This window comes from Phascolarctos cinereus, unplaced genomic scaffold (assembly GCF_003287225.1).
Source record: "Phascolarctos cinereus isolate Bilbo 61053 unplaced genomic scaffold, phaCin_HiC Scaffold_726;HRSCAF=1367, whole genome shotgun sequence".
NCBI lineage: Eukaryota > Metazoa > Chordata > Mammalia > Diprotodontia > Phascolarctidae > Phascolarctos > Phascolarctos cinereus.
Genome location: NW_027556098.1, coordinates 302433548 through 302445027, shown reverse-complemented (window position 1 = coordinate 302445027; position 11480 = coordinate 302433548). Strand labels below are relative to the sequence as shown.

At 35.5% G+C, this 11480-nt stretch overlaps 1 protein-coding gene across 1 annotated transcript in view; it reads right to left on the bottom strand.

The window, feature by feature from the left end:
* Positions 1 to 272: 272 nt before the first annotated feature.
* Positions 273 to 11480, bottom strand: part of FDX1 (ferredoxin 1) — a 36870-nt gene continuing 25662 nt past the window's right edge. The window contains 2 exon segments of the mRNA XM_020996111.2: positions 273 to 4571; positions 5428 to 5557. Coding sequence (XP_020851770.1) covers positions 4457 to 4571; positions 5428 to 5557 — 245 coding nt within the window. The 3' untranslated portion in view covers positions 273 to 4456.

Here is an 11480-nt window from a genome sequence, read left to right as displayed (position 1 = left end):
GATAGTTAATGGATGAAATACATGTTACATGTCACCTCTCCCATTAGAATGTGAGCTCTTCAAGGGCAGGGACCATGTTTTTGTCTTTCTTTGTATGTCCAACACTTAGCCCTGTGCCTGGCACATAATACATACTTAATCAGTGCTTGTGGATTGACACTGCCAGGGGAAAGAGTATCATACACTTGCATCTTTTAACAAAACTTTCTGAAGGTTAACAATTAGTAAGTATAAATGATATCTAACCACAAAAAGAAGTTCTGAAGCTCTGGTACAAGGAAATCACAGCCATAAAGTTTATTTTTTAATATACCTAGATCACAAGGTAGAGATTTGGAACTGGGAAGGACTTTAGAGGCCATGAATTGCAACCTCTTCATTTATAGCTGAGGAAAAGAATGCACAGAGCAGTTAAGTGATTTGCATAAGATCACAGAGCTACTAGCATCTGAGGAGAGATTTGAACCCAGGTCTTCCTGACTCCAAGTCCAATATTCTATACAACACTCCATATCTAAAATATATTTAACATGTATTGTATGCATAACTTTTTGAAGTTAGAAAGTGAAAGCACAGAGGCAGCTAAGTGGTACAGTGGATACAGCACTGACCCTGGAGTCAGGAGGACCCAAGATCAAATCCAGCCTCAGACACTAGCTGTGTGACCCTGGGCAAGTCACTTAACCCCAACTGCCTTGCAAAAAAAAAAAAAGTGAAAGCACAAAAACAAGATTCCAGTCTTAAGCTTACCTTGGACCTGACAATGACTCTATTAATAATCTTAAGATTAATTAGGTCATGCCATTACTGTAAAGCAAAGTACAGAGCTGAACTGACCAGATAACCAGAGGTTATCTAGTCCAAGCCTCCTCATTTTACAGAGATAGAAACTTGTTATATTTTAAAGTCTTCCAAGAAAAATCTTCTCTATGGGCATTACTTTTACTACTCTTGCCTAGAAGAAATCATGTAAGCTCACAGGTTTCTTGTAAATTTGTTCCAATTTGCATGACTAGGGGTTCATAATGTTCTGAGCTGATCAGTAAAACTTACATGATGATTTTTGCCTTGTAGATGAATGCTTTAAGGAATGAACTTAAAATATGAAAAAATGTCTATAAATGGAATAATAAATCATAGTAGCCAGTTAATTAACAATAAAATTTATCTGAAGACTCATAATTGTCAGTTTTGAGAAAAGTGATTTTCACCATGAAAATAACCACGTCCTTCCTGAAAAGCTGGTGGTGTGTCTATCTGATCTCCACCTCACATCTATGTTCCACTTACAGTTTGGGATATATTTACTGTGTGTGCTACTAGTTAGGCATACCTTCTGCAAGCTGGATCTTAAAATTTCAGTTTCTATATATTTATAAACATAAGAAAATCAGATAAAAATAACTTGGTATAATGTAATATATTGACACATTAAAAGAAGTCCTATTGCACAACTACATTCACACTGCTATGCCTGTGTATTTGTTCAAATGGAAACTATGGTAAATTATGTCAAATATCTCATTGTGGTAATATTTAAGTGTTATATACTTTATTCAGATACACAGTTCTTAAATTTTTAAGATATTCTTATTCATAGTGAAGAAAAAAAAGTCTTTCCATTTAAGAAAACTGATGATCCAAGACATGGTTTATCACAAATTTCAAATAGTTAAAAGTTTATAAAAAGCAATCAACAGGAAAAAAAAGGAAAAATGGGAAAAGTATAATCATCAAAATTTTTTTAAAATGTTACATTAAACTGTATTTTTAACAGCTTTTACTAGACATTCTTCCCTATAATCGTAAAAAATGAAACATTCATGTTAAATAGCTGCTATGATGTTAAATTATAATTGCACCGTGAAACTGTGAACATACATGATATATATTAAATCAATTTTTTTTAAAACTGTGAGAACACAATATTATCACATAATTATTAAAATAATCACACTTCTTCTTTGGCTCTGTGATTTTATCAGTTAAGAAAACTGTCAGTGTATAAACTCCTTTCACCAACTCAAATCCCAGATACATCAGATTAAGAGCTTAGAAGGACCATACAGGTTACCCAGCTCAGACCTTTCCTTTCAAAGGGGAAACAGATTGGTAAATTGCACATAATTTATAAGCTTATTGAGTTACGTAGGCACTTGTGAGGTTAAATAACTTGCCCACCACCACACATCCAGTATGCATCCAAGGCAAGACTTTATGACTCCCAGGCTTGTCATCTATGCACTATGTGATCTCGTCTCAGATACTGGCGGTTGCTCTCATACAAAGCTATAGTGGAAGAAACATTGTTGCTTGAATAGGAAAGTTTGTCCATATCAGCACAATGAAACCTAATCATTATGTGGTTTGGATTGCATCAAATAAGTACAGCATAAGAAAAGAAATCTATGTTGTTTTGTTGAGTGTGTTAGTGTATGCAGAGGAAAAAGTGGGGCTTAAATTTGGCAGAATTTCATAGAATCTGAAATAGGTTTTTAATCAAGCAGTGGCCAGGAAATACAACTTCAGGCTGCATGGAATTGAAGTACATCTCTCCCAGCCCTTGCCATTTAAATCAATAGTACTGTGCTAGAGGAGAAGAAATGTTAGGCTCTTCAAATTAAAACTAAATATTCTCTACAAAACCAAAATAAACCACCATGAATGATCTTTCAAAATGTTAAAATGAGAAAGAAAAAGGTCAGCTAATGAGTCCAATGATAATGAAAAAAGGCAGATTTTTTTATATGTGGATGAAAGACTCCAAAATTAAGCTCTTTAAAAATTAATTTATCTCTATAAATGCAAGCCTCAAATTTTTAAAAATGGAGTGCCATGATTTTTATGAAAATCAGTAAAAGATTTTGTTTTGTTTGGACCTGGAGTTGTAAAAGTTATAAGGAAGCAGGTTTCAGTTGAAAATAAGAAGCACTTCTTAACAATTAGAGCTGTCAAAAATGCTTGCTAAGCAATAAAGTTCTTAATCACTAGAGGTCTCCAAGCATCAGATAAGAAGCAATTCATGATTCAGGTAGGGGGGTTAGATGAGGTTACCTTGCAGATTCTCCCCAATTCTTCAATCTTATGATTCTCAAATGAATTCAATGAAACCTTTTTAATTTGGACCCCACTAATTTGGAATGTGTGATAAACTTAGCTACTATTTAGAATGAAGTTCATTTCAAGATATTGACAAAGAGATTGCTAGGCAAATCAACAGGGTAAGCAAGGGCAGGAGAAGAATGTTTAATATAATTAAATTGTTTTTAAGCCCTTTAAAAGCATCATTCATATGTTAACAATATAGCTACAAATTTTTATATATTAAACAAATATGGAAATAACTTTATTAAGCAACACTAGTTCATGTTGCCACATGTGGCTTAAGGTAATAATCTTGTATTTCTTTAAAACTGATATTAATTTAAAGTTAGCTTTTCCCCTCAATTAATTCAGATTCATAAGGTTTTACTCCAGTTCCAAAAGCTATATTGTGTAACCTACTAATGAATTTATTTATTGTATGGCAAAATGAAAATTCCAATTTGCTTCCATATATAACCAACATATTGCAATGCCCATTAAAATTATTTCCTTTTTTTCTTCTCTGGCTTTGTGGAAAAAGGCTGAATTTTAAAAGGATTCCATCCTTTCTTAAGGAATTTTACAAATCAAACACTTAGGAAAGATTACAAACATTCTTATTATGTTACTTAGAAAAGAAGAAAAAATTACACTTTGCTTTAAAGTATTCCTCCATTTTTTAGTATCAAGAGCAGACTTGTCATAGGGCACCTATATTCAAACTATCCTAAATGTTCATAATTCTAAAAGATCATATTAAGAGGCTGACAATTATCTTTATATCTGTTCTAACATGTTATTCAGAAAATGAAGCAGCTCATTGAGCAGTTATGTGTTCTTCTGCACTAATACATATACTCAGAAATTATTCTTAATAGAATATTTATAATTTCTCCTGTTTTATTTAATCTGATGGTGAACAGTCTACTAGAAAAAGTCAAGGAGTCAAGAGACCTATGTTCTAATCTCAGCTCTGTACTAACTAGCTGTTCTGGACACCACATCACACTGCTCTGTGCCTCAGCACATTTCAAGTAGTGACAATACCATCTGATTTACCTACTCATAGGGCATAATGAGTATAAAATGAGGTAACGTAAAAGCAATTTGAAAAGGTGAAGACACTACACAAATGTAAAGTAATAAGCTGTGAATTTTTATAATAATTGTTAGACAATCTGAAATTTAACCAAAATAAAAAGGCTGCATAATTTTTAAGAATTACAAAATGTGGTAGTTTTATAAGGTAAATTAAAATAGCAAAGCTAGGAATAGCAACAAATTCTACTTGGCAAGTTCTCATTTAATTACATAAACTATAGTTACAAAAATCTAGGTAATATTCCATGAAAATGTTCTTATTGACTGCAGTTTACGAGTTCTTGCCCAGATCTATGGATTGCCTAGCATCAGCAACTGCTTCAGGTACTCGGACAGTCATATTGTTCATAGACTTTGTTAAACAGATCTGGCAGCCCAAGCGTGATCTGTTAAAAACAAAAACAAAACAAAACAAAAACAAACAAACAAAATACTCTTTAGTTTTAGCTGACTACTTGCATGATATGAGTTACACAGAAAACTCTGACATTTTCTTATAGAAGAAAGATTTGGTGGGGATCATGGCTCCTGAAGATCCAGAGGGTGTAACAACCTTTATTTTGAAATCCTAAAGAAAACTACTTTTCCCACAGTCAACCAGCAGTCTTGTTTCACACTTCCTAACAAGAAGGGATTAAACTGTTCTTTGTTTAAATTGACTCTTTGTCCATGATCAAGATTAGATCAAGAATCATTTTTCTTTGAAAAAAGTTGATTTCTGATTAGTGCCATATATAAACATTAAATAAAACTTCATTAATGATATGCCTCCTAAGACTTTTAGCAACTCCAGTTTTGACTGGAATGAAAAATAACCACTGATAAAGTGTTACGTGGTAGAGATTTTTTGAACAGATAAAAATTATTTATAATTATCAGTATGTGCTGAAGTCCTTAAAAAGTCATGAGTGTTTTCTCAATTTAAATTTGCCCCATATATGTCTACACATATATATGTATATATACCAAGTCAAAATAAATTACCATAAAACTCCAAATAAATGATTTCAATTAATGAAAATTTTACTATACTGTGAAATCTAAAACTGATAACCTTTTACAAATATTTATGATTCCAACTTAGCCAACAGAAATGTCATATGTATAGCACCATTTTACTTAAACTGTAAGCATGATGTGTTAGGTGAAAAAGACCTTATTTTCACATGTCTAGCCTTGGAAATAAATGATTTTATAATCCCTTAACTTTTATTCAGACCTAAAAAAGTCCTAAAATCTTACGTGTCTGTTAGTCCGTAGGCCAGATCAAGCATGTCATTCTCCTCATCAGTAATTGCTTCTAACTTTTCAAATATGTGGTCTTCAAAGACAAGGTGACAGGTGGAACAAGCTAATGTTCCTTCACAGGCACCTATAAAAGGGACAAAGATTGAACTGATTGATCTCTATACACTAAAAAAAAATACAATGTTTCCCTAAAGTTAAAGGTTTTCCATGAAAGGTTTCTGATTTAGAACTTGAAAATATTAGGATACTTTTCTCAATTAGGGGTGAGAATGAGGAATGAAAAAAATTCAGCAATTTTTTCTACCAATATTTTCTGTTTGAAGGAATCAACCAACCAACAAATATTTGTTGAGTTATTACTATGTAAAAGACACTGCGTTAGAGCTGTGGAGAATTCAGGAAAAAACACAATACAGGGTAAATGCCATCACAGCTTACAATTTAAAAGGGAAACAAAAAACACATGCTATTTTTTATATTAGTTAACTTTTTCCCACAGAACTCAGCACAATTAATTAATTTTTACAATACTTAAACTGAACTAGTAAGAAGAAAATGAAAATACTTGTAGGAAGAAAACATAAAAAAGTTATCAATATCTCACTCCACATGGTCAGAGAATGATCAAATGTGTCACTATGACTTACATGCTTTTAAGGGGGGGGGCATGTTTCTTATGTTGGATTTTTTTTAGCCTTCAAAAAGAAATCTTGTTTTTATAATGTCATATGTTCTAATCCTAGAGCTCTAAGACACCCAATCAGCAAGTCTCATTGATTCTTCCTCCACAATGTTGGTTTAATTCCTTCCATTCTTTCCATGACCACTGATATCATCCCAATATCAGTGTCTCATGCTACAATACTACAATAGCCTTTTAAGTTGGCTCACTTTCTCTAGTCTCTCCTATCTACAATGCAACATGCACAGTACAGCCAAACTGATTTTCTCCAAGTACGTCGATTAATTTGGTTCCTGTTTCAAATATTTTATACATATATATGTATGTGTACATAATATGTATGTATATGTATATAAATGTTTATACATGATCACATATCCAACTTAATTCAATAAACATTCATAAAGTACCTGCTATATTCGGAATTCTGTGTTAGATGCTGAGGATAAGCCAAAAAGTACTTTAAAGTAATCTTTGCTCTCAACGAGCTTACATTCTATGGGTATAACAAAACATGTATACAATAAGTACATACAAAATATATACAGAATAATACAAAGTAATTTTAAACAAGCAGTAACTAGGTCAATTGAGAGAGGACTTGTGGAGAAGGTGGCACCGAACTGGGTTTAAAGGAAGTAAAGCAGGTGGAGGTAGAAGTCGAGGTGAGGGGGTAGACTATCTATGAAAAGCCATGGACATGGGAGAGATGGAATCCTGCACATACAGGCAAGAGGTGGCAGGCCCATGTGCGTTTTTTTTTTTCATTTTGAAACAAACTCTTTATACTAATAAGTTTATTCCTTCTGGTGTGAGAGAATCAGTGACTTTTGAGTTTATCTTCAACACCAATCCCCTGTGTCACTACCTGAGACAAGTGATCAACACATCTAGGGACAGGGGACTCATGAAGAAGCTCAATCCACTTTCTGAAAAGATCTAATTGTTAGGATGTTGTTCTTGAGCCAAAATGTTTCCCTGTAACATTAACGGTTATGGTTCTGCCCCCTGGAACTACTGATGATCTTTCACATACTTGAAAGCAACTGTATCTCCTAAGTCTCCTCTGGGCTAAACAGCCACAGTTCCCTCATTTGTTTCTTACATATCTCTTGATAGTATTATTAAAATTAGCATCATTCTTCCTATTAATTCTAGTGAGGTTTCTTTGGTTTTTCTTCCTTCTCTGGAAAAAGGATAGGTTACTTTGGTGAGTGGTAGGGCTCTTTCTGCCTTACTTAAGTGCCTTACAGAATTATATGAACATCATGGTCTATAAAGATCATCTCAGATTCAAGGAGAATTATATCCAAATTGGGGCAACTAGGTGGCGCAATGGATACAGCACTGGCCCTGACTTCAGGAGGGCGTCAGTTCAAATCTGGCCTCAGAACAAACACTTGACACTTACTAGCTATGTGACCCTAGGCAAGTCACTTAGCCCCAGTTGCCTTTCAAAAAAAGAAAAGAATATATCCAAATTTAAAATATCTTATATCTTAAAAATGTACAGAAAGAGATTCTACAGAGATAGTCTTACACAAGAATAAAGTAAGAAAACATCTATTCTACATGATGGAATATCCTGTGTATTCTGAGAAAGGGCATATAGTCTTCACTAGACTGCCAAAACAGGACAGCAGCTAGGTGACACAGTGGATACAGCATCAGCCCTGGGGTCAGGAGGACCTGAGTTCAAATCTGCCCTCAGACACTTACTAGCTGTGTGACCCTGGGCAAGTCACTTAACTCTGTTTGCCTCAGTTTCCCCATCAGTAAAATGAAGTGAAGAAGGAAATGGCCAAACACTCCAGGATCTTCGCCAAGAAAATCCCAAATGGGGTCATGGAGAGCTGAAGAAAACAAAACAAGTAACGACAATATGTTTGACTCTCACATCAACTCTGGGAGGTAGGTGCTATTATTTTCCTCATTTTACAAATGAGATGAAGCAAACAGAAGTTAAGTGACTTGCCCAGAGTAACACAGCTGTTAAGTGTTTGAGGCCACATTTGAATTCGGGTCTTTCTGACTCCCAAGTCTGGTGTTCTATGCCACCTAGTTGCCCCTATTTCTAGGGGTTCATAATAATAAACAGAAATCTGACTTCAGAAAATCACAGAGACATTAAAATACTGAATCTGACCACAGGAGAAGCTATTAATTCTATTTGTTTGTTTTTTGTTTTTGTTGTTTTAGGCAATGGGGTTAAGTGACTTGCCCAGGGTCACACAGCTAGTAAGTGTTATGTGTCTGAGGCCAGATTTGAACTCAGGTCCTCCTGAATCCTGGGCTGGTGTGCTCTATCCACTGCGCCACCTCGCTGCCCCTTTTTTTTGTTTGTTTGTTGTTTTTGTTGTTTTAGGCAATGGGGTTAAGTGACAGAAGCTATTAATTCTGAATGGAAACTAATAGGTGCTTAATTTTAAGTCATCTCAGAGAAAGAAAAATTGTTTGGAAATAATTACCTAAAGGGACAAATAGGTAGTGCAGTGGACAGAGTGCTAAGCCTGGAGTCAGGAAGACTCATTTTGCTAAGTTCAAATCTGGCCTCAGATATTTACTAGCTGTGTGAACCTGGACAAGTTACTTAACCTGTTTGCCTGAGTTTCATCATCTGTAAAGTGAGCTAGAGAAGGAAACGACAAACATTCCAGTATCTTGGTCAAGAAAACCACAAATGGGGGCAGCTGAGTGGTACAGTGGATAGAGCTCTGGCCTTGAAATCAGGAGGACCTGAGTTCAAATCTGGCCTCAGACACTTGACACTTATTAGCTGTGCGACCCTGGGCAAGTCACTTAACCCCAATTGCCTCACCAAAAAGCAAGAAGAAAAAAAAAAGGTAACCACAAATGGGGTCATGAAGAGTTGGACACAAGGACTAAACAAAAACAACAATTAATGGAAGGCTTGTTAAAGGTTGCCCAGCTCCACAATTACTTAGAGAAAGCAAAATTCTGGTTTGACATATCAATAAACTAGCTCAAAAGATAGTGGAAAGCATAAAGACTTTAACAGACCCAGGAGGTAAAAAGGATGACGATGATAGAAAATCTGGTCTAGAGAGCCTGGAGACAGCCTATGGAAGGAAAAGTACTCCACAGATACAGCTATTTAAGGCCCAGGAAGGAAGACATATAGGTTCTGTCCCTAGAGAGTATGGAGCATACAACTTTGTATTCTATCAATAGTGCTTTAAGCATTAAGCACCTGCACTAGAAAGTCATAGCAGAAATCGAGTAGGAGTCTTCCCACTATCAGCTCTTCCCACTATCAGCTCCTCCCTTGTTGTTACTGCTCTGATGAAATTTTAACCTCTCCGAACATCTATATACAGGGTTCCTCATCTGTGCTAGGAAGGCCAGGTATCCTAGAAGGCAGGCTCAATGAGTAAAACTAGATTAAAACCAACCCCATCATTTTGCCCTTCAAAATACTACTAGAAGCAGCAGTAGCTAGCATTTATATAGCTCTTTAAGGTTTTGTAAAGCACTTTAAAAACACCCTGGGAGGTTTATGGATGAAGAAACTTTGAGGCTGGATATGAACTCAGGTTTTTCTGACTCGAGATTCAGTGCTTTATCCATTTCCCTTAATGTCTACATTTTTGTTACTGCCCCACCATTTTTCTACTCATTCAGGTTTGAAACCCTGAAGACACTTTTGACTGTTCCCTTCCCATATTCCTTCTTTCAGCAACCCAGCTAAGTTTTCTTTTTTCTTTTTTTTATATTAATTTATTTTGAATTACCAACAATCACTTCCATAAGCTTTTGAGCTTTAAATTTTTCTCCCCCTCCCTCCCCAAGATGGTGCACAATCTGATACAGGCTATACATATACATTCCTATTAAACATATTTTCACATTAGTGATGTTATAAGTAAGAATTAGAACCAATAAGAGGAACCACCAGAAAGAGGAAACAAAATACAACAGAAGAAAAAAAAAAGGAAATAGTATGCTTCAATCTGCATTCAAATTCCATAGTTCCTTCTTCTTTGTGGACAGCATTTTCCATCATGAGGCCTTTGGACATGTCTTAGATCCCTGTATTGCTGAGAAAGGTTAAGTTTATCAATATTAGTCATCACACAACGTGGCTGTTCTTGTGTACAATATTCTCCTGGCTCTGCTAACTTCACTCAGCATCAGACCATACAAGTCTTTCCAGGTTTTTCTGAAGTCTGCCTGTTCATCATTTCTTATAGCACAATAGTATTCCATTCCATTAACATACCACAACTTGTTCAGTCATTTCCCAATTGATGGGCATCCTCTCAATTTCCAATTCTTTGCCACCACAAAAAGAGCTGCTATAAATATTTTTGTACATGTGGGTCCTTTCCCCATTTGTATGATCTCTCTGGGATATAGCCCTAGAAGTGCTTATTGCTGGGTCAAAGGGTATGCACATTTTTATAGCCCTTTAGCCAGCTAAGTTTTCTTTACAGTTTTTTTTTAAGGCAACTGGGGTCACACAGCTTGCCCAGGGTCACACAGCTATTTGGTGTCAAGTGTTTGGTCGGAGGCCAAATTTGAACTCAGGTCGTCCTGACTTTAGGGCCGGTACTCTATCCACTGCATCACCTAGCTGCTTCCCCCTTTACAGTCTTTAAGACTGGAAACTGCAGATCTACACTGGGAAAAGTTCCTCATCAGGAGCTCCCTAAACCAATGAAATCATAGGTAGGACAACAACAACAACAAAAGAACCAACCACTAATCTATCCATGTATACATTATTTTTCCACAAAAAACTGTGACCTCCTTGAAGTCAGGGACTATTTCAGTTTTGTCTTTTGGAACACATGAGGCACTTAATAAATAATTGTTGACTGACTGGCTAAAGCCAAGGTCAACCAAACCTTACATTAAATTCTAAGGACAATGAATGAATGAATAAACAATTGATGTCATCAAGAAGAGAAATAAGGAACAGAAAGAACAACTACTTGGGGATGGTCTGAGATGATAAGATCAGAGGAAAGAAAGCAGAACTATTCAACTTCTACTTTGTCTTCTCTACTAAGAATTATTTTCTGACAACAAAAGCTAGAACAAAGGTAGTTAATAGGAAACTGAAATCCAAGATGAGTGAGAAAATGGCACAAGAGCACCTACCTATATTCAATGACTTTAAGTTGCTTGGTCAAGAAGAATTATATCCTAGGACCCAGAAAGTACTTGTAGATAAGATTGCTGAATTGCTACCTGTGATTAGTGAGAAAGTACAGGGAATGGGATAAGTGAGAAGTGAGGCAGGAACTGCAAACATGATTATAATTTCCAAAAAGAGGAATCAAGTTGATTCCTCAAACCACAGGCTAGTGAATTTACTTAACTCTACTTTCTCATGAAACAC